Source organism: Cavia porcellus, unplaced genomic scaffold (genome assembly GCF_034190915.1).
Source record: "Cavia porcellus strain 051 isolate PalLab524CR breed Dunkin Hartley unplaced genomic scaffold, mCavPor4.1 scaffold_10, whole genome shotgun sequence".
Classification (NCBI taxonomy): Eukaryota; Metazoa; Chordata; class Mammalia; order Rodentia; family Caviidae; genus Cavia; species Cavia porcellus.
The window spans coordinates 55,777,469-55,805,257 of record NW_026947493.1 but is presented as its reverse complement, the minus strand read 5'-3'; the positions used below and the strand labels follow the sequence as shown (position 1 = coordinate 55,805,257).

The following is a 27,789-nucleotide window of genomic DNA, read 5'->3' as shown; positions in this document are numbered from 1 at the left end:
GAGGCAGTAACCTTTGGAAAAATTATAGGGTGCTGAGTGACAAATGACAAGATAGGGTCTTTAGGGTATTGATTGTTTATATCCCCATGGAAAACACATCTCAGAATGGCCCAAGTATCTATGCAGGCAGCCAGGGTCTTGATCTGGCTGGCGGTATAGGGTACTCGGATGGCTTGTGGTCCTGAGCCAAAATGTTGGACAGCTCTATCATGCGCTTCAAGGGCCAATGAAGCGACTGCCTCCGGGTAATGCTCTATGACTTTTGCAGGTGAGACCTTAGGGTGTATCCACAGTAGTGGTCCTTTCTGCCAAATCACCGCTGTAGGCTGTAGACTAGTCTGTAGCAAACAGACATCAAAGGGTCGCCCCGGTTCAATTCTGTGTAAGGTAGCCCCACCTAAGGCTTCCTCCACTCTCTGTAAGGCAGCTCTTGCCTCAGGAGTGAGCCTCCTGTGGGAGGCTATATCTGGGTCTCCCTTCAGAAGGTCGAACAGGGGTTTGAGATCTGAATTTGGTATATGTAAATATGGCCTAATCCAATTAATGTCTCCCAATAGCTTTTGCATGTCATTTAGGGTCCTAACGCCATCCGTCCTAATGGTGACCTTCTGCGGAGAGACTAGCATAGGGGAGATTCTCGCGCCTAAGTAGGTCACCATTTCTCCTCCCTGAATCTTGTCGGGGGCAACATGTAGATTAGCTTGTCTCAGGGCCTCGACCAACTGGCTGAGCATATTATTTAGCATGTCTGGGTCCCTGCCGCTGAGCAAAAGGTCGTCCATGTAATGCATACATCTTATCTTGGGAAAGGATTTTCGTAGGGGGGCCAGTAGGGAATCAAGGTAAATCTGACACATAGTGGGACTGTTGGCCATGCCTTGGGGCAACGTTACCCACTCGTATCTGAGATCAGGGCTTTCTTGGTTAATGGTGGGCAAAGTAAAGGCAAACCTATGAGTGTCCTCTGGGTGCAGGGGAATTGAGAAGAAACAGTCTCTAAGGTCTATAACATAAACTGGCCAGGACTGAGGGATGGCTGAGAGAGCTGGCAGCCCCCTCTGGACCGCCCCCAGGGACTGCATCTGCGCGTTGACCGCCCTTAGATCATGGAGCAGCCTCCACTTGCCAGACTTTTTCTTAATTATAAAAATGGGGGTGTTCCATGGGGAGGTTGACGGCTTAATATGTCCTAATCTGAGTTGTGTACTGACTATTTCTGACAAGGCTAATAGCTTCTCCTTAGGCAGGGGCCACTGAGGTACCCAAACCGGATCATTTGATTTCCAGGTGATTTTGATCGAAGTGGGTAGGAGAGCTTCTTCAGCGGCCCCTAAGAAAAACCCAATCCTTGCCTACCTTTTTTGTTCTCTACTGGTATTGGGGATGTCCGACCCTGCAGGGCATTGCCCAAGCCTTTGCCGGGGGTATATCCCTGGTTCCTGAGTATATCCTTAGCCTGGGGGGAGCAGTTTGACGTAAGCGTGACATCCATCTGAGTGAGGATGTCCCTTCCCCATAGAGACACTGGCAACTGCAACACAAACGGTTGGAAATGGCCCTGATGACCCTCCTCATCGCACCAGAGCAGGGTTGAAGCACTAACCTGAGGAGCTGACATCATCCCCAGGCCCTGCAGCGTGTTATCTGCAGTGTTGGTGGGCCAGTTGGAAGGCCAATCCTTTCTGGAGATAATGGAACGGTCAGCTCCTGTGTCTAGGAGCCCTGTTATATTCTTGCCATTGACCTTAAGTGAGAGCATGGGCCTTTTATCAAGTGTCATATGGAGTCCCTCAAAGACTTCCCCTGAGGAACCGAAACCTTGACTTTCTCTAATTTTCTGCTTTGAGGGAAATCTCTTGTGGAGACTGGGGAGCAGCAAGAGCTGCGCTATCTTGTCTCCTTTATTAATTACCATAGTACCCACAAGAGATTGAACCATAATTTTAATATGTCCTGTGTAGTCTGAGTCTATGACCCCCGGGACTACTGTGAGACCCCGAAGGGCCGTGGAGGATCTCCCGATCACCAGACCCACGGAATTTTTGGGTAACGGTCCCTTAAAAGTTGTTTCAACCACTTGAACACCCATATCAGGCACTAATATAAGTCCTGAGGCGACACTGAGGTCCATACCTGCTGACCCAGGGGTGGCCCTTGTTGAAGGCTGCCACCCTGAGCTGTCCTGTCTCTGGGGCGGGGGCCCGCCTGTGAAGGGGGCCCCCTCTGGCCGTTTTTTGGCTCTCTAGCATCTTGTCCACAAATACGGTTGCCCTGAGCATCAAAGACCGACCTACACTCCTCAGCTTTGTGTGATCCCTTCTTGCATCGCCCACAAACATATGGTTCTTCATTCCTAGGGCGAGGCCTAGCATCTGCATTGTTTGGGCAATGACGTTTAATGTGTCCTGGCTCCCCGCAGGCAAAACACCCTTTAGCCTTACATTCCCCTTCTAACCCGCGAGGTCCCCTCTGCTGTATAGCCGCGGCCAGGAGAGCAGCCACTCCCGAGTTGGAGAGCGGCCCCCCTATCTCTCTGCATATCCTAATCCAGGCATTGAGGTCCTTGTTCTTATGAGGAGCTATCGCTGCCTTGCACTCCTTTGTACATTGCTCAAAAATCAGCTGTCTTACCAGCGGTTGAGCCACTCCCGGATCAGAAAATATCTTATCGGCAGCATCTTGCATTCGGGCCACAAAGTCAACAAATGGCTCTGTGGTACCCTGAATTATTTTTGAAAGACACAAGGAGGCTGTTCCAGCACCACTTACTTGCTTCCAGGCGCGGAGTCCTATGGCATTGATTTGCTCATAGACAGCGCCGGGGAACTGGGTCTGGTCATCAGCGTGCCGACCTTCTCCCATAAGCATTTCCTTGTTCCACCCCCGGTTTCCTCGATTGGCGTTTTTCTCAGCCTGCTCGGCAGAGAACTCTGCATACCAGGCTCGCCAATCCAGGTAACTGCCCGAGGGCAGACAGGCCTTTGCCAGCTGAATCCAGTCCGCGGGGGTGAGGGGCCCAGAAGACAGATTCTCCAGCATGGCAATGGTGTAAGGCGCAGTCGGCCCAAAGGTTGTAACTGCATTTTTAAGTTCTCTAATCTGCTTTATCTCAAAAGGCTCCCATACATTGCGTCCCTGGCCCATAGCTACTTGTACAGGAAATATCTCGTAGGGGCCACTATCTATCCCAGGTGGATGTACCTCATGAGACAAGCGTCCCCCCTGCCAAAGCCGCCTGTAAAAATACCGACCCGCCGGCGGCGGAGCATAAGACGGCGGCCGTGATTGGGCGGAAAATGGGGGCCCGTGCATCACTTCCTGTTCTGGCGAAAGGGGAGGGAGCTCCCAGGCGGCCGCCTCGCGGCGAGGGACCGCCTCCCTCTCGCGCCGGGGCGCACTCAGGAGCTCTCTACTCCTCCGCAGACCAGGTTGAGCAGAGCGCAATTCGCGGCGTGACGCTGGAAAAGAACCCTGCGACTCCTTATTGAGCGACTTAGGCTCCTGACAGCTGGTCTCTTTGGCCTCCCTGCCATTCAACTTTCCCTCGTCCTCGGAGTCAGACGACTCCGAGGCTAGAGCCCCGTCCTCCTCCTTAGCATCCTTGTTCCCCTTGACAGACACCTCTCGGGAGCTCCCTGACTGGGCCTGCTCAGATACCCTGCGTACTTTTGTAAGCTCTTGAGAGCTTTCTCCACAACCACCCTCGCTCTTAGTGCCGCTACCTAGCATGTTTCCCATTTTTTAATATGTTACTCACCGCGTGAGGCCCAAGGAATCCGCCACTTACGCGTGAGCCTGAGGGGAGTCTAAAAGCCCTGTAGGTGCGCGCCACCCAGAGCCCAGGCTTATCCCCAACTCACCTGTCTCGCAGCTCTGTACTGGAGCGTTGTCCACTTCCACGTCGCGGGGGTGATCAGTCCCCGGGCGGGCCTCCAAATGTCGATGTCCGCTCCCGGCCGGCAGGAAGGACACACGACAAAGTCTGGTAGTGGACAACCTTTTCTTTTTATTTTCCTTCTCCGTACAGCCTGCCCTGGGTTCTCCCAGCTGAAGCCTCCTCTGGTCCGCTCCCCGCGGCTCCTTTTGTGCTTCAGTCTGCCCCAAAGCCTCTACCGGTCCGCTCTCCGCGGCTCCTTTTGGGCTTCTACTTCCGGGCTTCTATCTGGCTTCTACTTCCGCCCAGGGGTGGCACCGGTATATATACGGGTACAGTGTCCAATCATGTTAAAGTAAGCAAGGCAAGCTGATTGGCTAACATCATCAGTTGCCAGGCAGACTATATTGTTGAGCGGGTTGTTTACGCGGTAAGCAGGAAACTAACATATTCGATGGGAGGGGTAATCTACCTCAGGCCTCACTCTTTACTACAGGCCTCACGTCCGCCAAGTGAGGCGACCGGGCTCGGGGCTGCGGCTCCCAACAGTTTAGGATGAGACTTCAAAGGACTGTGTATCCCTTCTACCCTGCTCCATCAGTCCTAACTCAGTCACATACGCCTTCTTGGCTACAAGGGTGGCTGGCAAATGAGATCTGACTGTGTACGGGGAGGAAGAGAAACTGAGGTTCATGAGCACAGAAAAGTGACTGTCACTGAGTCCGTGGCACCAGTCTGCAAAGTGCTGGCATCCCAGTGATCAGCCACCTCCCTGGATACAGCTTATGCCCTGTCAGACTCATTCCCAGAAGCACAGGCATAATGCCGTGGTGGCTGTCGTTAGTTGAAAGATCCTTCCTGTTGGCGCTCGGCTACCTGATGCACTCGTGACCTCGTGTGGTCCTCATATACCCATGGGGCAGGTACTATTATTATTCTTTATAAATAAGAACTTGGTGGACTGGAGAGGTAAGTCTAACATAGTACCCTCAAACTGTGCTGAACTGTTTTTGAAAAACATGGTATCATGCACTGGTGGGAAGGGCGGCACCTGGAGCCAGACTGCAGGAGAGCATTCTCCGTCTCTGCCAGCAGCTGGCTCATTGCCTGGGTGCCCTTTCACTGACGCTTTCTTAGCATCTGTAGGATGGAGATTAACAATAGAGCCCCCCTTTTAGCATTAAACGAGATAAACACTTGGTGCTCAGTGGATATTAACCACTGTGACCACCTTTGTGGAGATGACCTGAAAAACTCCAGCAGAGGTCAGTCATAAAGAATTCTTCTCATAAAGAACTGGAGAAAATATCTGAAGCCACCACGCTACTCACAGCCAGCCCAGGAAGTTCTGAGAATGGTGTACTGAGGTATAGTCAGAGCACGGAGCAGTTGCTGCTTTTCTAATGAAGGCAAGTGAGCTTGGGATAACAAAGGACAAATGCTGAAGGGCTCATCTGCACTCTAACATAACTTCCTCTCCTGTCCTAGAACTCCATGAAGGTGATGTTCAAATGCCTCTGGAAGAACTGCGGCAAGGTGCTGAGCACCGCGGCAGGCATCCAGAAACACATCCGGACCATCCACCTCGGGTAAAACACCCTCCCTGCAGAGTGCCGCGGGGCTCTGGAGGCCCCAACTCTGAGACCATGCTTCACATGGTACCTCCGACGCGCTGGACTTTATCTCTGTGTAGCCACTGCCTGTTGTGTGTCACAGAGAAAAGCACAAGGTTTAACGTGGTAAAGCCTCCCCCCTATTTCCTGGGTTAAGTTAAGTGAGTCACTGCTCTGGGCCCCAGCTCCCCCTGGAACGACTGGGGATGGCAGGTCCACCAGGTCATTTGTGAGGTCAATAACAAACATGCAGGAGATGCTACTGAAGTATAAAACACTAGCATAGGAACTCCTAATCTGGGATTCATGGTTGCAATTCAGAGGGTCCTTAAACCCCGTAAATTTGTCTGTGAAATGTGTATTTTTTTTTCCAGTAGAGAGTACTCATGACTTTGGGTCTCAAAGGGATATCTTGCCTAAAAGGGGTTTAAGAATGAATCACTGCACCAATCCACACTGCTGTTAAATGCCTCTTGGTAGCCAGGCATGGTAGCACACACCTGTAATCTCAGCACTCTAGGAAGCTGAGGCAGAAGGATTGCAAATTGGAACCTAGCTTGGGCAACTTAGCCACTTAGGGAGACTCTGTCTCCAAAACAGAAGGGAGGGGATGTGAGGATTGCTCAGTGTGAGGCTCCAGGGTTCACTCCCTAATTCCACAAGAGAAAAAGATGTCACCCAAATAAGTTCTTTATCTGTAAAGTCTACATTTCACCTCTTATGCTGGAAGAGCCTTTATCAGGGAGGTGGAAGTGGAGCTCAGGGGACCACAGCAGCTGGAGCTCACAGCAGGTGCAGGTAGCAGGCAGCAGCTCATGCTGTTGCCCGAGTCTGCCTCGTTCAGGCAGCTGGGGTGTAAAAGCGGCCCCGAGAAGCTGTGAGTTGTGACCTGTGTGTGCAAGGTCAACACAACATGCAACCAACTGTACGTGCTGGGACCCAGAGGACTCCTTTGGACAAGATAAGTGGAAAAATGAACACAAGGGTTACACTGAGGAAATTCATAGAAAGCACTGTATGCAAAAATGCAAGTGGGTCCTAGGGCAGTTTTTCTAATCTGTGAGGTTTAGAGACTGTGGAGAGAAGTAGGGGTTTGGGGTCCTCACTCTACAGGCTGGTATTTGGGACATGCCAGTGCCTTCCCAAGTGGGGTAGAAACCCCTAAGGCTGGGCTTCTGTCCCCCTGGATACAGGGCCTGCCTTCATGTTCATGAAATGCCACCTTGTCCCAGCTACTGAGGAAGCTGAGGCAGGACTGTGAGCCCAGGCTAGGCACTTTATGAGACCTGGTCTCAGAAAATAAAAAGCCACATTGAAAAACTCCTGTGCAGACACCTCTGCTGCACTCCTCTCCCTCACACCTTTGGAAAGGAAATGCTGGGGAGTCTCCCCTCAAGTCTCAGTGTAGGGCAGTTTATAACATAAACAGCTCAGAGCAAAGCACAAGCTTAGAATAAATTTTTGACTAAAAATTTATTTGACTAAAAAATTTGTGACTAAAAATCTAAAGCCAGGAGCTGGTATATTTGTTTTAAATCCATCTGCCGGGAAAATTGCATCCTACTCAGCCCATCTCAGAAGCACGTGCTATGTGTGTATTTATAGACTGAAAGTGGCATCATGCGATTTTCCTCTTAACCTCTGGAGGTGCAGTCACAGTGGGTGGCATTCAAAATGCGAGTACTTGATTCACTTCCCTAGGGTACCTTTTACTGTGTGTGTGCTTACAATCGTTTGGTGGATACTGAGGTTCACAGCCCTGCCCAAGAAAGGGCCTGGATGTACAGGGCTCACAGGCCAAGCTGAGCCTTTATGCGTAAGAGAGACCACCCTCCTTTCTCAGTCCATGAGCTCAGTGACGAGACCACAGGCTGAAGGGTCCTTCTCAGTGGTGGTGGCTGTGTGTGGGTGCAGGGACAGAAGTGTGTCACTGCCCAAAGAAAACATGTCTTCATGCGATGTAGTGCAGTGCACATACCATGCCAGTGTAAAAAGTGCACTGAGTTTCTCGTAAATCTCACTCTGTGCTTGTATACCAGGGGCTGAGACTGCTTTATCCCCACAGAAGGACTCCATTTCTCCCAGGTCTGTGTGTCTATTAGTAGCACTTGGCAGCCAGTTGCAGTACAGCTGAGCTTTGGCTGGAAAGAAAGTGGAAACAGGAATAGAACAAATGTCCATTCTTCATCCTGCTCTCTAGAGTCTCCAATGGTATGTGGGTCAGAAGGTCCGGCTCAGCCAGACCTGCTACGGCACAGAGTCATTTCCCAGATGCCTCAGTGGAGGGCAGTGTATTTTAGGTTCTCTGCAGGGATCCTTAAGAGGGAGACAAGTTTGTTCTGAGCCAATGATCTGCAGCTGTTGCTGGATGTGACCATGAGATTCGGGGTGCCATGGCCTCTCAGCCAGCCCCAGGAGCCATACACGCACCACCTCCCTAGAAAGAACAAGTCTAATAGTGTTTTCTCGGATAATGGGCAGTTATTTTGTTTTACTTAAAACTTGCTTTGGAGAAATGCAATTTTCCTTGACTCAGGGAGAACTCTCCCAGAACTCTCTAAGTGCCTTGGAAAATACTTTGCTGGTGATGAGAACTGGGAGCTTCTATCATAGTCTTTGTTTTTATGTAATAAGTACATATGGTACAAATTACATGTTAGCTGCCTTTCTGAACACTATCCCCTTCATCTTCACATCAGGTAAGTATTCTCATTAGCTGCATTTTGTAAATGAACTGAGGCACAGGAGCTGTGGGTGGGCTGCCCACGTGGCATCCACAGGTAGAAAGTGTTAGCTGGCATCTGAGCCTGTGACTCTGCAGTCTCAGTGCCCACGTGGCAGCATCCTCAGCTTGATTCATTCAGCCAGCGTTTACCAGGTTCCTACTCTGTCCTCTTTAACAGACATTGTCTGCATGGAGGGACACAGAAGTCAACACCTGCATGACCCTAGCGAGTCATAGTGAGATGTCAGAAAGGTTAAAAGAAAACACAGAAATGTGACAGGTAGTTAACCTAAGCAATGAAGACACTGTATGGGGACCCAGGGCTCCAGTCAGGAGTTAAGTTCTGACCCTTCTCACAGTACTTCAGACTCTGCCTCCTCATAACATTGCCCTGTCAGTGCCCGCCTGGATCACTTGCAGCATCTGCCGCCTCTGGGGCCATTGGCTTATGTGAGTGCCCTCCAATCCTGTGTTCCTTCCAGACCATAGCCACAGAGGTCCTTTCAAAACTGCTTTAGGGCTGAGGACTTAGCTCAATGGCATAAGCACCTGCCTGGTAATGTGAGGTCATGAGTTTGATACCCGGTACCACAAAGAAAAAGTAGTAATTCTCTAAAAAATGCTTTAGATTCCTCAGAACCACCCACAATAAAAGCTGAAGGCACTGCGTGGGCAGTGAAGCCCTGCATAACTTTGCCATGTCTTCTATCCCTGAGCTGTAGCCATTGCCTCCCAGCATCAGGCTGACCCCTGAGGCCTCGTGTCCTTCCCACGGGTTCCAGTGTGGTCTTGCCCTCTTTTCAATCCAGTAAGTATCTGCTTAAATGCCACCTCCGGGGACAAGCTTCCTGGAACACTGTAAGTTAAGCACAGCGCGAGACTCAGTCACTTACTGGTTGGGTGGGGACATTGTGCACTCAGAGCCAGAGTTTTAGGAGGGCAGTTGGCTCATGGACACACTCTGCTCCTCAGAGGATTCCTCCAGTAATGTGCTGAGCAGCCCAGTGTGCTGCTGGGAGGTGGGGCCCCGTTGGAGGTGGACCTCTGCAGCTGTTGCCAGAAGGGAACATCCCCTCCCTGTCTCCTTTCCCTCTGCTTCCTGGCTGCCATGACAAGTGCAGCTGCCCTCTGCCCGCCCACTCTGCCGCTGCTTCTGCCTTGCAGTAGCCAACCATGGCCTGCAACCATGAGCCAAAATAAACTTCTCCGTTAAGTGGCAGGTGTCAGGGAATTGTGTCCCAGTGATGAGAAAGTGACTAATATGGCAAATGACTTAAATCAAAGAGACCAGTGTGGTTTTTGGAGCATCCAGGAAAGTCAGAACTCTCTCACAATAAAAGCAGAGCTCCACCAGGCAGCCCATTTTCAAATAAAGGAAGGGGATACTGAGGCAAGGCAGGAACTGAAGAGGACCTTGGGTGCCAGTTTAAAGACTTTAACGAGCAGTAAATTTCGCTAATAGAACTATCTTATCTCTAAGGTTGGCAGTGTTATCACTCTGGAATAGGGAGTGGCAGCAACTCGCCTCCTCGGCTGCCTCTCCTGATGGCATCTTGGCTTCCAAGCACTGTGCACAGGCTCTCTGCCAACACAGCCAGAGGTCCCTGTGTTCAGCACCTTAACTCTGTACAGCCTGGTCTCCAGTAACTCCTCTTCCGTAGAAAGCCACTAATGCCATCAAGGAGTTCACCGCCTTTATTGAATCCTAATAGTCTCCCAAACACCCTAAGTCTGAATATCATTAACATACAAATTTGGGGGTAACATTCTGGTTGGGTTTTGCCTGTTTTTGTTTGTTTTGTTTTGTCTATTTGTTTGTGGCGATAAAATGCTGGAGATTAAATCATGGCCTCATGCTGAACTATGTCTTCATCCCTTACTTTTTTTCTTTTTCTTTTTCTGTCTTTTAATTTTTGGTGTTGAGGTGCATCCTATCACTGAGTTAAATCTCCAGCCCCTCTTATTTCCTGTTGTAAACCAAAGTTTCACTAAATTGCCTAAGTTGAACTTGAACTTGCAATACTCTTGCCTCATCCTCACAGACTGCTGACTTTCCAGGCATAAGCTACCATGTCTGGCTTCGGGGTTAAATGACCTTTTGGGGACACATTCAAACCATAGTAGAGGTAGAGGAAGACTTCCCTAGAAGTAGATTGTAGAGTGTTGTTGCAGGAAAAGCAAGAGAGGGCCAGGCAGACAAGAGAAGGACAGAACGGACAGCAGGTGCAAGTTTGCGAGAGATCAGACTGGCTTAGCAGGCTTGTTTTTTGCCTTCTTCTTCATTAGGCGTGTTGGGGACTCTGACTACAGTGATGGGGAAGAGGACTTCTACTACACCGAGATCAAGCTCAACACGGACTCAGTGGCAGAAGGACTGAGCAGCCTGGCTCCAGTTTCACCCTCCCAGTCCCTGGCTTCCCCTCCGACTTTCCCCATCCCCGATTCAAGCCGAACAGAAACTCCTTGTGCCAAAACTGACACTAAACTGATGACGCCGTTGAGCCGCTCAGCCCCCACCACCCTCTACCTCGTGCACACGGACCACGCGTACCAGGTGACTTGCAGGGAAGGGCAGAGCAGTCACTCCAACCTGCCCGAAAGCCAAGGCCACGTGGCCTGGGAGTAAAAGATAATTCAGTGGAAAGACAGCATCACATGCCGCATCTCAGTAGCTGGGTTTGTTTTTTCCTTTCTCCTGGGAAAACCAAGATCTCACACAGATGAGCCATATGGATTAGTCTCAGATTCCCCCGTGCTGGCTGTAGGTCTGGACCCTGAGAGACTGTGAGAAGGATTAAAATCCCTAATGTTTTAAAGCATTCAGAATGGTGCATGGCACATTGTATCTGTTAAATTCAAAATCAAATAAATGATGAGATGTACCTTGGAAAACTTTGGCACCACGAGAGAACCCCCTGCACTCCAAATCTACTAACTAGTTCTACCCCACCTTTAAATGGGTGACTAACTTTCTTGTGGTCTTTAGTGACTCCCCACTGGATAGTGTCAGCATCACCTGGAATTTGTGAGAAACGGAAATTCATGGGGTCCCCGCCCCAGAGCTGCGCCGGAATCTGATGCAGGACATGGTTAAAGCTCCTTTCCCCTCTGTCATTCTCAGCTGTCTTTCCAAGTTTTTTCCAATCTGCTTTATATACTTGAATTATGTTCTTTCATCCCTATTTTATAAAAGCTTTTATGTGGCCAAGTTGTAGCCAACTAAATTGAAACACCAAATTCTTTTAATCATTCTTGATTATTAGTTGTCTGGTTTTGGGTCTATCCTGTTTGTTCTCTGTTGTTAATCTACTATGAACATCTCCCTGCCTCTAACTCTTTTTTTTCTTTAAATTCTCAGAAGAGTAATTATTATGACAGTTGGAACATGAGTGAATATCTCATGGATCTTGCTATGTATTTCCAAAATACTTTCCACTGGTACCATTTACCAAATTACTGTCACTGCCCAATAAATTTGTATCTAGAAAAACGAAGCCTGTAAAAGAAGAATTCAGCCACCCACTTAGCTGACTTGAACTCAAGAACAGTGCGGTAGAACTAATGGTTAAATTGCCTGATGTAATAAATTTCATTCCTGAATTTGACTATCTTAGTCAAAAAGAATAATCCATTTATCTCTTCTTGTTAGTATTACTCGCCCGTGTCAGAAATCATGGCCTTGAACAAAGTTAAATCATTTTGCTTATCTGTATAACGAAGAGTTGGAACACAGTGTGATCTAGAAGGTTCTTGCCAAAACTTGTCTCCCATAATATTATGACTTTTTTCTATATTTTATAAATATTCAGCATAGAAAGTACTAAACACATTTCAAGAAAGGAAAACTCATTTCTAGTCCCAATAACCAGAGAGTCCCTTGGTTAACATTTTTTGTATTTCCTTTAATACTTTGTTCTATGTATCTATAAATACACATTTTAAAAAGAAGAAATCTATTTCAGTACCATTTTTACTTTCCTTTTCCTCCCCTACTAAATCTATCATGAACATTTCCCCACACCAGTGAGTCTCTTTTAATAACATTGTAATAACTCCTTGGGTTTGTCATAGAAGATACTTTTACCTTTTTCCCTATTACTGGACATTCCTGTTGTTTTCAGTTTTTAATATCTACCATCTGGTTCTGCAATAAACATCCTCATACTCTTTTCCTGAGAGTGAATTCTTAGAAGGAGACTAGCCAATTCACAGAATGCTAAGAATTTTTATGTATATTTCTAAATTACACTCCCAAGATTACCAATTTTCACATCCATCATTTTCCAGTTTATGCTCCAAGTTTATATTTCCCAGTTTGACAGTGAAGAATATTTATAAGTTTCCTAAATAAGCTTATGTATGTAAAATAAAGTTTCTTGTCAAAAATTAATAGTCAGAAGTCATCTTTAGATTGCTTGAAAAGACAGAGAAACTTTCTATCAACTCCCTTTGACTGTTTAATCTCCACCTATTAATTAGTCTAAGCAATACATCTGCCATTCCTGAGCCTCTACTAGGTAGTGACAGCTTATGGCTCCGAGGAGAACCGCTCCTTCATGACAGCTTTCTCTGTCTCCTCCTAACAGGCCACACCCCCTGTGACCATTCCGGGATCGGCCAAGTTCACTCCCAACGGCAGCAGCTTCAGCATTTCTTGGCAGTCTCCCCCAGTCACTTTCACAGGCATTCCAGTAAGTAGAACAACAAGCCAGGATCTCAGCGAAGCCAAATGTAAATTTATAAGAAAAACTGTAGAAACATGCGAGTCCGAATGCCAGAAGCACTGTCTCTCTTAGGCAGCGTTTGTAAACTCATTGGCAAGGTATCTCATGGTTCAGGCAGCCCAGGTAGAAAGATGTTTTGACTGGCATTTTAGAAAACTAGAAGAAAATTTCAACTGTGGATAAATAAGTTGCTGGAAATACATGTTTATGCTGGCTGTATGTATGTTTCCAAAAGACATATAGAATAGCTGAGCACATACTTTATATGGAAAAGGTGGTATTGTCATTATACATAACTTTACAAAATGTATTATTTTTAAATTATTATTTTGCAGGTATGTCCTTTGAAGGTTGGAAAATAATTGAAATCATTTTTTTCTCTTTCAAAGCCTGCAAAATTCATGCTGACGGATGATTTGAAAATAAGTGCTAAAACACGCAGCCAAATTTAAAGTCTCTAAGAATTAACTTGACATATTAAATGATTTCTGTCTGATAAATTGCCATGAATTAACTTGATTCCTAACCGCTCATTTAAAAATATATTGGGTCTTGTATAGCTTATCACTGAATACCCCAAAACCTGCACCCTGAGGACGCTCACAGTGCTGTGCGACTCCTGATAAGGTTCGAAAAGTGGCTTACGATAGCAGATGTCAACTCTGTTTTCTCTTCCCCTACCCCTCAAAGAACCCACAAAAGCTTCTTATTGTCAACCTCTGGTGACTCCAGAGGTTCCCAGCAAAGTCTAAAGCCTCCTGTGGAGCTGATAAAAATGAAAAGTGGCTGAATGAATTATGCTGTGCTCTGCAGATGAATATTTATTAAATTCCATAGAGGAACAGCCAACAGTAAAAAGCATACTGCTGGCAGCAATTTGGAAATGGTGGCTTCCAGAAAACACTCCTGGAATGTGATTTTTAAACAATACTGTGGCTCTGGAATACACACTCTTCTTTTAATGACCAAGGTCAGACTCTGCAGCTACATCATTAAATTAACTATTACATTAATTGGCCACTAAATGAGTAATTGCATACAGTATGTACATTACAGGATTCAGAACAAAGAAATGGTCAAAGGAAACTCCAACTTGATAACTCTTATGTGCAGCACTATAAAGTAAAACAGCTTAAAACTATATTACTGTATTATACAGTGCAATCAGCAAAAATTACAGTACTGTATAAACTATACTGTACAAAAAAAACCATTGAGGCTCTGTAAACAGGTGTACAAAACTGTACTAAAAAAAGATGGATCCTTAAGTCCAAATAGCATGCCTTGATCATAAGTGCAAACCATTGTATCAGGTAGACTGTTAAATGAGGAATGTCTGTGTTAGACATCATATTACCAAAATAGTTCAGTTAAACTGATCTGCTTTCCTTATGAATGTATGCTGTCCAATAATCTTTAAAATAATAGACAGCAGCCACCGATGCATCATCACATCAGCTCAGTGCAGGGAGTATTGATCCCTCACATGTCAGAAAAAGAGAGGGATGAAAATGATTCAGAAAACTCAGGACATCTTATGATACAACAGTGATCTGGAAAGTGCTCATCAGTGATCACTGCAAAACAGTGCAATCCAGATGTGATCTTTAATAAATCAATAAAGCAGCTATTCCTGTATTTCCTCATATGCCCTTTCCTCACATCTTAGAAGTTTCCATGAATTCTTCAAAGTTACAATGATCACACACCTGAATGTTGCTGGAAGCTGTATTTTGAAGGCACAGTTTTGGCTCATTCTTGGTACATCTGCAGGTCATTGCAAGGGAGCAGGGAAACTAAAATACTACCAATAAAATATCCCAGGACCACAGACCTGCTTGACCCTGTAAAAATTATTGGAAATGCCAGTGGCATTAATAGAGCCATTTCCCTGTACACCTCTTCAGGAAATACTTTGGAGGATAGAAAATATGTAAACTGTGTAATAAAGGATCTTATTAATCTTATGGTTAGTAGGAGTATGAGACAAAATTTTAAAATAGGAGCATAAGACAAAAATTAAACAGAAAACAATTAGCCAAGAATAACAGAATAACTAATTCTTTAATTGCTTTCTGTGGTTTGGAATATAAAATCCTTGAGAAAATATACAAGACATATGATATGAGACATTTCTGTATATCAAAAAGTTTCAAATGTAACATTGCTTCCGAAGAGTTTGTTTATATCTAAGAATTTAGCTCTAAATGAATCAGTTTATTATCACCTGAGGAACTGTTAGAAGCAAATAGTCCTTAGAAGAGAGCCCACTATGAAGCATGCACTTGCTGGGCACATGCCTGTAATCCCAGGACTAGGGAGGCCGAGGTAGGAGGATTGCCACAAGTTCAAGGCCAACCTGGGCTACATAGTGAATCTGAGGCCTGCCTGAACTACATGCAAGACCTTGTGTCCAAAACAACATAAAAAACCGAAACAAACAAAAAAACAGCATGCCATGATAAATTTTTCTAGCCCATTAACACAGCTGCTCTGCCTGTATCATATGTATCAACAGGTCTCATAAGACCATGCTTCACATCACTGCTTTCTGCATGAAAAGGTACAGACTTTATATAATTTGGACATTGAGGCAAAACAACCTCATGAGAGCTTCAATATCTGAAATATGTCAGATATGTATAATATAAATATATTTTATCAGACATTATAGAAATAATGCATACTTTTAAGATAGTTATATTTTTATTTTAAGGAGAATTAAAAATGATACTGAATTTGAAAACAAAATGACAGGAAATTAAGTGATTACTATATAGCATACCGTTGTCTTCAAAATATTTGCTCAGATTACCAAATACAGGCATGCAAAATTGATCAGACAATATAAGCACTAACTGTTCCTTTCAATGAACTAAGAGAATGAGTAAGACAATATCTTAACTTTCTTGTGCATATACATGTGCATATGTGTATATATCCCTTCCTCTTTTCTCATTTTCCCCATCCCAGTTGTCATTTCCCTTTGAGAAGTTTCTTTCCCTTTCCCAATATCTACTGTACCTTTTGGATCTTATGTACTCTTTCAGTTTCTTACACTAGGGAGACAATATGATGTTTACACATGAGTCTGATTTCACTAATTAATGTGGTCTCAAGTTGCATCCATTTTTCTATAAAAGCCTCAACTTTACATTTCTTTATAGCTGAGTAATACTCCATTTATAAAAATACCACATCTATTTTATCTATTCCTTACTTGATGGGCTTTAGTTGTTTCCAAGATTTGGCTGTTACAAATTGTGCTGCTATAAGCACAGATGTACATGTATTGCTAAGGTATGATGTTTTCAGTTCTTCTGGAAAAATACACAGAAGGGGAATACCTGGGTTGAATGGAACCTCTAATCCGTTTTTTAAGGAATCTCCACACTGATTTCCACAGTGGTTGTACCTACCAGTCCACACTTGCACCAACAGAGAAGGGTTCTATTTTCCCCGTATCCCACCATCATTTGTTATGGGATGATTTTTTTTTTTTTTACCATAGCTATGCTTTCTAGGGTGAGGTAGAATCTCAGTGTTGTTCTAACTTGCATTTCTCAAATGACTGATGATTGAACATTTTTTTCATATATTCATTTGTGATTTGTATTTCTTCATTTAAGGAGTGTATATTCATCTCAGATGCCTGTTTTTGGATTGGGTTTTTTAATTTGGGAGGCCTCATTTCTTTTAATTTTTCATATATTCTAGATAGAAGTCCCTTTTGAGGAACAGTTAGCTAAAACATTTTTCAAATTTGTGAGTTTTCTTTTCACTCTGTTGGTGATTACTTTTGAAGTGCAAAAATTGTTTAATAACATGAGATCATACTTGTTGATTCTTCGAAGTATTTCCCATGTGCTTTGGTTTTGTTCATGAACTCACTGCCTGCTCCCACATCTTCAAGATACCTACCTACTTTCTCTTCTTATAGATTCAATGTTTCTGTTTTAATATTTAGATCTTTGATCCATTTTGACTTTAGTTTAGTGCATAGTGATAGGCGTGGGTCTAATTTTAGTCTTCAACATGTGGAAAGCCAGTTTTTCCAGCACCATTTATTAAAGAGACTATCTTTGTTCCAGTGAACATGTTTGGCCCCTTTGTCAAAGATTGGGTGGCTGAGTGTCTTTATAGTGGTGCCTGCATCTTCTGATCTGTTCCATTGATCCTCAGGTCTGTTTTTTTGTTGTTGTTGCTGTTGCCAGTACCATGCTGATTTTTATCACAGTAACTTTGAATATAATTTCAAATCACAGATTGTGATGCCTTCTGCCCTGCCTTTGTTGCCCAGGATTGCCTTTGCTATTCTGGCTCTGTTCTGGTTCCAGATGAATTTTAGGAATGTTTTCTCTAGATCTGAGAGGTATGCTAATGGTATTCTGATTGGGATTGCATTAAATCTATATAACAGTTTTAGAATTGTGGCCATTTTAACAGTGTTGGTTCTTCCTATTCGTGAGCAAGGAATATCTTTCATTTTCTATCATTCGTATCTTTCATTCTCTTTGATTTTTTTTCAGAGTACTATAGTTTTCCCTGAATAGATCTTTTATGTCCTTTGTTAGATTGATTTGTATTTCATTTTATGTTAATGTTATTGTGAAGGGCGTAGTTTCTCTAATTTACCTCTCTTTTTGTTTGTATACAGGAATGCTATTGATTTTTGAGTATTGACTTTGTATCCTGCTATGCTTCTGAATTTGGTTCTTATATCGAGAAGTCTTTTGGTGAAGTTCTTGGGGTCTTCTACTCTTCTGCATAGACTATCCTATCATCTGTGAATAAGGACAATTTCACTTCTTCCTTTACTATCTTTATTTCTCCCTCTTGTCTAATTGCTCTGGCTAATGCTTGTAGAACTATACTGAATAGGAGTGGCCATAGTGAACATCTTCGTCTTGTTCCTGATTTTAGTTGAAAGCTTTCAGTTTTTGTCCATTGTATGATGTTGGCTGTTGGTTTGTCAGATGGCTTTTATTAGATTGAGATAAAGACCATCTATTCTGATTTTCTGTAGGGTGTTATCATGAATGAGTGTTGGACTTTGTCAAAAGCTTTTTCTGCATCTGTTGAGGTGATCATGTGATTTTTGTCTTTGGCTCTGCTGATATGGTGTATTACATTTATAGATTTGCATATGTTGAACCATCCTTGCATTCCTGAGATGAATAACACTTGCTCATGGTATACAATCTTCCTGAGGATTTGTTGCATCCGGCTTGCTAGTATTTTATTGAGGATTTTTACATCTGTGTAGATTAAGGAGATTGGTCTGTACTTCATTTTGGCTGAATCTTGTTCTGATTTTTGGTATCAAAGTAATATTTGTCTCCAGGAGTGCATTAAGGAGAACTGCTTCTCTTTCAATTTCATTAAAGAGTTTGAGGAGTATTGGTGTTAAATCTTCTCTACGTTTCTTGTAGAATTCAGTTGTGAATCCATCAACACCTGAGGTTTTCTTTGTTGGTAAGTTTTTAACTATATTCTCAATTTCATTAACTGATATGGGGTTATTCAGAATATTTATATCTTCTTGATCCAGCTTTGGTAATTCATATATTTCTAGGAATCTGTCCATCTCTTCTGTGTTTTCCATCCTTTGAGAGAAAAGATTTTCAAAGTAGGTGTTGATGATCTTCTGAATTTCCACAGGATCTGTAGTAATTTCATTCCTTATTTTATGAATTTGAGTTTTTTCTTTTCTTCTTTGGACAAGGTTGACTAGGGGTTTATCATCTTTATTTATTCTTTCAATGAACCAACTCTTTGATTTGTTAATTCTTTATTTTGTTTTCTTAGTCTCAATTGCATTTTCTGCCTTGATCTTTATAGTTTTCTTCTTTCTTTGGGTTTTGGATTTCACTTGCTCTTCTTTTCCTAGTAGTTTTAGATACAGCATTAGGTTGTTTATTTGTGCTCATTCCATTTTCCTAATGTGAGAATTTACCACTATAAATTTCCTCCTGAAAACTATCATTGCATTCCATAGGTTCCTGCAAGTTGTATTTGCATTTTTGTTTGATTGTATATATTCTTAAATTTCTTCATTGATTTCATCTGTGACTCATTGGTTGTTCAGGAGGGTGTTATTTCATTTTGATGTGCTTATTGAGTTTTTGCAGTTTCTTTTGTCATTAACTTCTAATTTCATTGCACTGGATTCACATAATATGCATGGGATAATTTCAATTTCTTTCCATTTACTTCATGTTGTATGGGCTAGTAGATGGTCTGTTTTAGAGAACATCCATTGTGCAGTTGAGAAGAACGTGTATTCTGATATTACTGGGTGAAACACTGTAAATATCCACTAAGTCTATTTGTTTACAAGTTTGGTTCAGTTCTGTTACTCTTTGCTGATTTTTTTGTCTAGTGATCTGTCTCTTTGTGACAATGGAATGTTAAGATCTCCTGTTACAACTCTGTTGTTGGTTATTTGATTTTTCATATCTATTAATATGTATCTTACATAGTTGAGTGTTCTCATATTTGGTACACATATATTTATGTTTGTTATCCCTTCCTCTTGAAGTTTTCCCCTAACAAGTATTAGTAACCTTGTTTATCTCTTGATCATTCTCATTTTGAAGTTCACATTGTCTGCAAACAGAATAGCTACCCTTGCTTTTTTCTGGATTCTTGTCACAAGGGGGATTATTTTCCATCCTTTGACTTTCAGTCCCTGAGTTTCTTTTTTAATTAAATGTTTCTTACATACAGCATATTGTTAGATTTTGTTTCTTGATCCACTCTGCCAGTCTGTTTCTTTTGATTGGTGAATTGAAGCCATTTATACTAATGGTTATAACCAATATGTACTGGTTTATCTTTTTCATGTTTCTTCCTGCTGTTGGTTCCCTACTTTTTCCCTGTTACTTGCCCTGCTTGGTTGTTTCTTTTTGTTGTTGTTGTTAGAATTATCATTTTTATCTCTTTCTATAGTACCTTTTAGTACTCTTTGTAGGACTGGTTTGGTGATCATGAATTTCTTCAGTTGTTCTTTGTTATGGAAGTATGTTATTTTTCCATTAATTTTGAAAGACAGTTTTAAAGAGTACATCAATTTGGGTTGGTAGTTGTTTTCTTGCAGAACATAAAATACTTCACTCCAAACTCTTCTTGATTTGGTGGTTTGTGTTGAGAAGTCTGCCATGATTCTGATGGGCTTTTCTTTATAGGTGATCTGTTTCTTTTCTCTAACAGTTTGTAATATTCTGTCATTCTGCTGAATTTCTGGGATCTTGATTATTATATTATTTTGGTTATGTCTATTGGAATTCTGCATGCCTCACTTATCTGTATGTCAGATTCTTTTTCTTGCTCACAAAATTATCTGCTGTTCTGAAAATAGTCATATCATTTGTGTTGACTCCTGCTTTTTTTTTAACAACTATCAGCCTTATACTTTTTCTTTGCATTATCTTGTAGCTGTTGAATTATTTCCTGGTTCATGGTTATTTTTAAGAGATCTTTCCCTTCATGATCTCTAGCTTCAGTCCTGTCTTCAAGTTCTGAAGTCTATCTTCAGTTTTTTTTTGCCAGTTTTCAATGGAAGTTTTAATTTCCTGAATATCTCTTTGAGTCTGTTTCATGCCTTCTAATTCTTTCCTACGTTGTTCATTCAATGTTTCCATCATTTTCCTATACTCCTCTATTTTTTAAATCTATGTCTTCCCTAGGTATGCTCAGCAATTTTTTCATTATGGGATGTCATTTCATTTTTTTACCTGAGAGATTATTTCTGGTCAGATTTCCTCTATAGCTTTATGGAGTTTTTTTCTTTACTTTAGTTGCTATCATTTTAGAAATTCCAGGTGTGTGACTTCCAAATTGTTCTGTGTTGATGTCTTCTGAACTTGTTCTGGGTGGGCTGAAGGCCTGGGATTACATTTTGCTCCGTCTTGGTATTTTTTATTTGAAAGAAGTTTTTGTTTTGTTTTCTCTGATTATCCTTGTGAGTTTTGCTGGTAGGTAGCAATATCACAAGTATCAAGGCCTCTCTTGGAAAAGTCTGTTCTTCAGGCATATCTTTGGGTATAGGGGATTCTTTGTGTCTGTCTCAAGATCCTACCTTCCCAAAATTAATTGAGAGTGGGATATTTGTCTCTGTTAGGCTCAGTCCCCAGTCTTTTGGTGTAGAGCCCTATCCCAGAGCCTCCCAATATTGTTTAACAAGGGAGACAACTGATTACAACAGATGTAGCATCTAGCTACAGTAGTACAATTAGCAATAATGATAGTATCAAGCAAAATTTAGAAATTGTCAAACTGTGGTAATTATTGATTTTGTACTTTGGATCATAAAAAGCAAAGTCTAGTTATATAGTGGAACCAAAGTCCAGTTATATAAACCAGGAACCAGTCATAAAGTTTGTATTTTGTATACAAAGTATGTCCCCTTGTTGGATTGGATTTACCCTGGGATCATCCAGATGAACTAGTTGCTGAGTCACAGATGCTTCCCACACTGGCTGCCCATTCTGCAGTGTAGGGGAAAGGGCCTGGCACTTGGGTTCTCCTGGGCTGAGGTTCCCAGTCTGGTAGGCAATAGGGTGTGGCCCATCAAGGTCTCCCCACAATGGTGGAGCAGTGATGGGCAGAGTTTCTTGAATGTTGTGTTTATTTGTACCATATGCTCAGTGAATGATCTTAAAATACTGTAGGCTACAGGCACTCCTTGTTTCAAGATCAAGTTCCCTTCTTGCACCTCAATTGTTAAATGACCACTATCTGAGAAATTACAGATAGGATGTATATTACAATATTCAGGACAAAGAAATGGTCAAAGGAAACTGCAGCTTGATGGCTTTGCTTACGTGTAGTACTATAATGTGTGACAACGTAAAACTATAGTACTGTACAATACAATGCAGTCAGCAAGTTACTGTACAAACAAGGTGTACTGCACAAAAATAAAAGACACTAAGACTCTATAAACATGATATACAGAACTGTACCAAAAAAAGGTTGCAAATCCAAGCAACAGGTCCTAAGTCGGAACAGTTATTATCCAGGCAGGCCATTAAACAAGGAATATGTGTAATTATGAAAGTTGCTGTTTTCACTGAACAGTGGTTGCTGCTGGCTCCTCTGAGTGACCTTGTCAGTAGACATCAGTAGAGATCAGCTTAAAGGTGCAGGTATTAGTTTTGCTTCAGGCAAGAACAGTGATTGACCACTGTGGGTGTCAGAGATAAACAGCCTATCGTTTTGCAGTCTTTTTCCTTGGTAGTCATAACGAGGCCCAGAGTGGCTGTCCATATCAAATTTGACACAGCCCTTTTATCACAGCTACAGTTACAAAATTCTGTTGACCTTTCTTTGTGATTGGGAAGAGCACACACCATGTTGCTCATCTGCCGGAAAGACAGGCAGAGTATACAGATGGAAATTCCAGTTCACACCTCTTTTTGCATTGCCTCTACGTTTTCAGATAACTTAATTGAAATTTTTCCTCTTTATTCTCTTAATTAGATTGTCTCCTTTTGACATCTAGAGAAATCACTTGGTGTGGCTTTGTTACTAGCTGTCTGTACTCCATAGTTCCTGTCTACCTCTTAAGATGTCAGGATACCTGATAGTGCCTATTTTTCAACAATACAATTTTAAAGTTTTGCTGTAGACAACAAATCCCTAGCCTAATCTTAAGGCCCCACAATTTTCTCTAATCTCTCCTCTTCTTGTGCTGGTTACCAAGGACATTCTGGCTGAGAGCTTTGGTAGAAGTATACACAGAGCTTTGGGTTAACTAGGTGTCCGACTAAACCCTGGGTCAGCTTCCGATTCATTGTTTCACCAGAGAATTCCCATTTTGTCTCGTTGTGTAACCTGTTTTGATCAAGACTAAGATTAGATGGTTTAGTAGTCAGGTTTGCCATTCCTCTTTTAAAATGGAAGTAGGTATTTTCAAAGACTTTTGTTTTACTTCAGAAAACCAAGAATGCTACACTAAAAATGTGCCTTGTATTGCTGAGCCCCTATCTGTACAAGAGTACAGATTCTGCTGTACTCTTTCATTGATGAGCTGGCTTTCCAAATAGTCTATACCACAAAGACTCAGAACCGTCACATGTCCACAGACTGGAAGCCAAAAGCTGTCTCTGAACTACCCAAGAGTGCCTGTCCCAGCCCCTAAAAGGCAGGGAGCCAGGTGGAATCTCAGAACTTTCATTTCTTCCTCTTCGGTTAGTGCAAGAGTTTTAAATTATAATCAGTTAGTATTAATGATGGATTCAGTGAAATCCAAATTGTAAGACTGAGCAGTTTCTATTTTATAAAAATACTTTAAAATACTTTTTTACAAAGACTTTCTCTGTGTACTCCAAAACAAATACCCCAAGGCTGCCAGCCTCATTTAGGGCTTCCTTTCCTCTAGCACTGAGACCTAGTATCAGAGAGAGCTATTTTAGACATCTGCCAGCATGGGGGCAGTCCACTTCGGAGCAATCCTGGTCTGGAGCATTTTACTTATGCATTTGCCTGGACTCCATTTCCTGAACTTTGGGCTTTAATGAGTTCCCTAAGCAAGGCCCTCTTCCCTGAGGTGTTCGGGAGAAGCTGATCTGCATATTTACAAACACTACTCTAAGTCCTGTCTTCTCTAGCCCTAGGCTGTGAGGAGCTGGAAAAAAGCAGACCCTCACTAATTACAGTTTTCTTTAACCTGCTTTTCCCGAGTGCCTTTAGTTCTAATTAATCCATGCTTTTCTCTGCCTTTCTCTCTTTTTATGACAGAAATCAAGAGCTGTTGGCCTTTTCATTAGTCAGCTCAAACTACCAAAACAAAATACTGTAACCTGAATGGCTTCAACAAGAGAAATTTATTTTTTCACGGTCGTAGAGGCGAGAAGTCCAGGGTCAAGGAAGCAGCCAATTTAGCTTCTAGCACAGGTGCTCTCCTGGTTTATATTCTGGGCCCTTCCTGTGGAGGGGATGGTAGTGAGAGAGAACCAGGGGCATGAGAGGAGGAGGGAGAGACCCTGGGTTTCTTCGGATCAGGACTCAACCCTCATGACCTCATTGGACCTTAATTTTTTTTTAAGACCCTGTGTATATGTCAAGTACAGCCACGCTGGGGAGGGGGAGCTGTGCTTACTTGTTAGCTACTTCATTGGTTTTGAATTTGAGGGATTTTTTTTTAATGCTTTAAAAGAGAGCTCAAAAAATTACTTTGTAAGAGCGTAAAAAGTACTGATCCATAATCATTGGAAGAAGTTTTCTCTCTCTCTTTTTTTTTTTTTTTTTGGCCCTTTGTTATTATAATACCTCTAGTAGTTTATACTTCAAGAACTCTGATTCTAATGTTCTGTTATACATAGAGCACTATAATTCTGTTGAGCTGTTTCAACTGCTCCAGATTATTGAAGTATGCAAATCAGCACAAAATGTTACATTTTGATCTTCTAAATACTATAGATTTACAGTGCTCTGTGATATAATCCTGCAAAAAAGATTCTCACACTTAGCATGGGAGTATAAATTTCTATTTAACAAATTCCAAAAAAAAAAATTTCATTCCTATTTCATGAAAAGCTGCTAAGCATACCTGTAGGACAGTTACCACAGAAACAGAAACGGACCACAAGTATAACATAAATACTATAAAAGTACAAGTAGAAATATGTTGTCCATTGCATAACTGAATATTACATGGTAGGGGTCAAAAAAGTGAAATCTTATTAGATAATTAAATTTTAGAGATACATGATCATAATTTTTTTTTAATTTAAAGAAAAGGAAACAAAAAATACATGGAGATAAAAAAGGGTAGAAATAATACAAAATTACAGAAAAATAAACGGTAAGAAATCGCTGGTTGATAAGTTACATATTGTCATCTTAGAAATAGCTGTTCAGGTTACAAAATTAAAGTATTTAAAATGACATTCAAAAAGTGACACTGTAAACAGTTCTGCTCAATGATCGAACAAAAACTCAGTAATATGGTTATCAGTCCTACACACTTGTTTTACATCTCAAAGAGGGTAAGATTAAACATATCAAAACAGAACAAAACAGTTAAAAAACAATTTAAAGAAATACAGATTTCAAAGCAAGTCCATTGGAGATCTTCACTGTCTATCTAACTGTCTCTAGTTTCTTACAAATAGTTGTCCCCATCGTCACCCACACTATATACATATTGCGTATTATAGAACTAATCAAGTCATTACAGGATGATGAAGGCTTTTTAGGTCCTCAAGATCTAACATTGGGGAAGACAATAATAACTACTATTGCATCTCTCATTCTCTTCATGGTAGCCGTCCCCATCTTTACATATGCTGAAATTGAACTTAAGAAACTAGACTAATATCATTCTGATCAGTGAATAATAGTATTGCTAGAATTTATATCATAATGCTACAAAATTAGCTTTGGGTTTCTTAGTGTCTCTTCTTCAGAGTATCTGTTTATTACATCTTGCATTATATAATCTGTTCCCATAAATAATTTTTTTAAAAAATCTCATGTGTAGGGGCTGGGGATTTAGCTCAGTGGCATAAGCGCCTGCCTTGCAAGCAGGCAGCCATGAGTTCGATCCCTGGTACCGATAAAAACGGAAAAGACAAAAAAAAAAAAAAAAAATCTCATGTGTGAATTTCTACATACATATCTATCCTCTCTGTATTATAGGGAAAAACAAATCATAACAAGACAGCAAAACAAATTCCTAGAAAAACATGCAATGGATAAGACATATAAGACCACAATATAGGTGATCTTCTGTAGTTACTATATTTTCTCTTGTTATTTTCAATAGATTTGTCCACATCATCGGCTTAATATAGTTAAACATAGTATTACCTATTTTTATAAGAACACACCTTTGAAAGCATTGTAGGATTTGAAAGCTGTTAATAATTAATACCAGTATGGGTATCCTTTACATCTTGTCATCTTCAGAGTAGTTGCCTCTACTTTTAGGGTTGATACTAACAAGCATACCAAATTCAAATAAAATCAGCCAAGGCAAACCCATGGTCATATGAATCAGATTCAATTAAGATCAGTCATAGACAATGTAAGTAATACAGGATTTCAGTTTAAGTTAGTAGGAAAGTAAGGATAGTTACTATGGTATAACCTGCTATTTTTGGGTCAAATGTCTGTATCCTCAAATCTGACATGAGTGGACAGACCAGAACAAATTAAATTCAAACTAAATATAGTGATAAGACTACTGTGTCTTTTAAATCCTGATACACTATTAACAATGACCTCTGCCTTTTTTTATAGTGTTTCAGAGCTGTCTATACTAAAGACTATAGCTTACCATCCCTGCCTCATGTCTGCTACTCCACTTTTCTGCTATAATTTGTCCACCTTATTCCCTCATTCCACTGTCTGCCCCGTTCATTGAGGCCTCTCTGCCACTGTTGCTGGAATCCTGGTATCCTTTCCTCTCTTTCTCTGGAATGTCCTTCAGCACTCTCTGTAGGGTTGGATTGGTGGCCACAAACTCCCACAGTTCCTCCTTGTCTTGGAAGCATCTTATTTCTCCATTAATTTTGAGAGAGAGTTTTGATGGGTATATGAGTCTTGGTTGCATACTATTTTCTTTCAGGACTTGGAATATTTCTCCCCATTCCCTTCTCGATTTAAGAGTTTGTGTTGATAAGTCTGTTGTTATTTTGATAATTTTCCCATTGTAGGTAATCTGCTTCTTTTCCCTGGCTGCTTTTAATATTCTGTTCTTTTGGTGGATTTCTGGAATCTTGATTATTATATGTCTAGGTGTAGATCTGTTTTGGTTGTAGGTAGCTGGTGTTCTGTATGCCTCTTTTATCTGGATATCATTTCTTTTTGCTATACATGGCAAATTTTGCTTTAATATATCTGTGAATATTCTTTGTATTTTATTTTTGGTTGCTCCTGCTTCCTCACCTACATTCTTTATTCTTAAGTTATGTATCCTTTTGTCATCTTCTAGCCTTTGAATTGTTTCTTTCTGACTCCTTGTTATTTTTAAGAGGTTTTTTCTTTCCCGATCATATGCCATAAATCTCTCTTCAAGTTTCAAAAGGCTGGCTTTAGTTTCTGTCAAGGCATTTTGCCAGTGTTCAGTGGAGTTTTTAGTTTCCTAGTAATCTCTTTGGATCTGTTTCATGTATTCTAAGTTATGTTTAAATTCTTCTTCAGAAGTTTCTCTTTCTTTTCTGATTTCCTCAGTTCTTCCATCTGTGTTATCTTGGGTGGGGCTTGTCACTTCTTTAATTAATCTCTTTATATCTTGCCTTGGATCAGGAGTACAGCTTTAAATTCATCTATGAGGTCATGGAGGTATTTTTTAGTTTTGGCTGATGCTGTATCCAGTATTGGATGGTTATTGTGCTTGTTCTCTTCAGTGTTTACTTCTCCTAGGCTTATTTTCTCATGTTGAGCATCTGGAGATTTTTTTTTATTTATCTCTTGTCATGTTTCTGATTTCTTTCAGACTGGAGTGTCCTGGGGGGTCTCTGGCCCTCTCCGTATTGCTTAGGGCCTTTCAGAAGCGTGCTGACTTGAGTTTTTGCTGTCTTCCCCAATTTGCTGTTATCTGGGGTAGGCAGGGATGCAGGGATGGTGCAGGCTAGCCTCCAGCCTCTGTGCCAGTCAATCTGTAAATTAGGTTGTACTTTCTGGATGTCACAGAGTTGCGACTATTTTGTATCTGCTTATTGGGCCCCAAGCAGAGGCTTGGTTCAGCCCCAGAATATCCTGCCAGTTCTTTCTATGCCAGAAGCAGCTGACTAATGTCACTGTGGCACAGGGTTCTGCCCAAATCCCAGCTGTTCTCTTCCAGACCTCTCTGTGCCAGGAGCACCAGGACAGCAGATCTGCCCAATTCCAAGATGTCTTCCA

General features: G+C 41.9%; 1 protein-coding gene across 2 annotated transcripts in view; it reads left to right on the top strand.

Moving 5' to 3' along the window:
• Window positions 1–27,789, top strand: part of Znf704 (zinc finger protein 704) — a 203,491-nt gene that overhangs the window by 158,864 nt on the left and 16,838 nt on the right. For both annotated transcript variants that reach the window (XR_010050201.1, XM_063257493.1), the window contains exons 5-7: window positions 5,363–5,463; window positions 10,499–10,766; window positions 12,799–12,903. Coding sequence is in view for 1 of the 2 variants with exons in the window: in XM_063257493.1 (XP_063113563.1) it covers window positions 5,363–5,463; window positions 10,499–10,766; window positions 12,799–12,903 (474 nt within the window). In the remaining variant the exon portion in view is untranslated. The remainder of the gene's footprint in view (window positions 1–5,362; window positions 5,464–10,498; window positions 10,767–12,798; window positions 12,904–27,789) is intronic.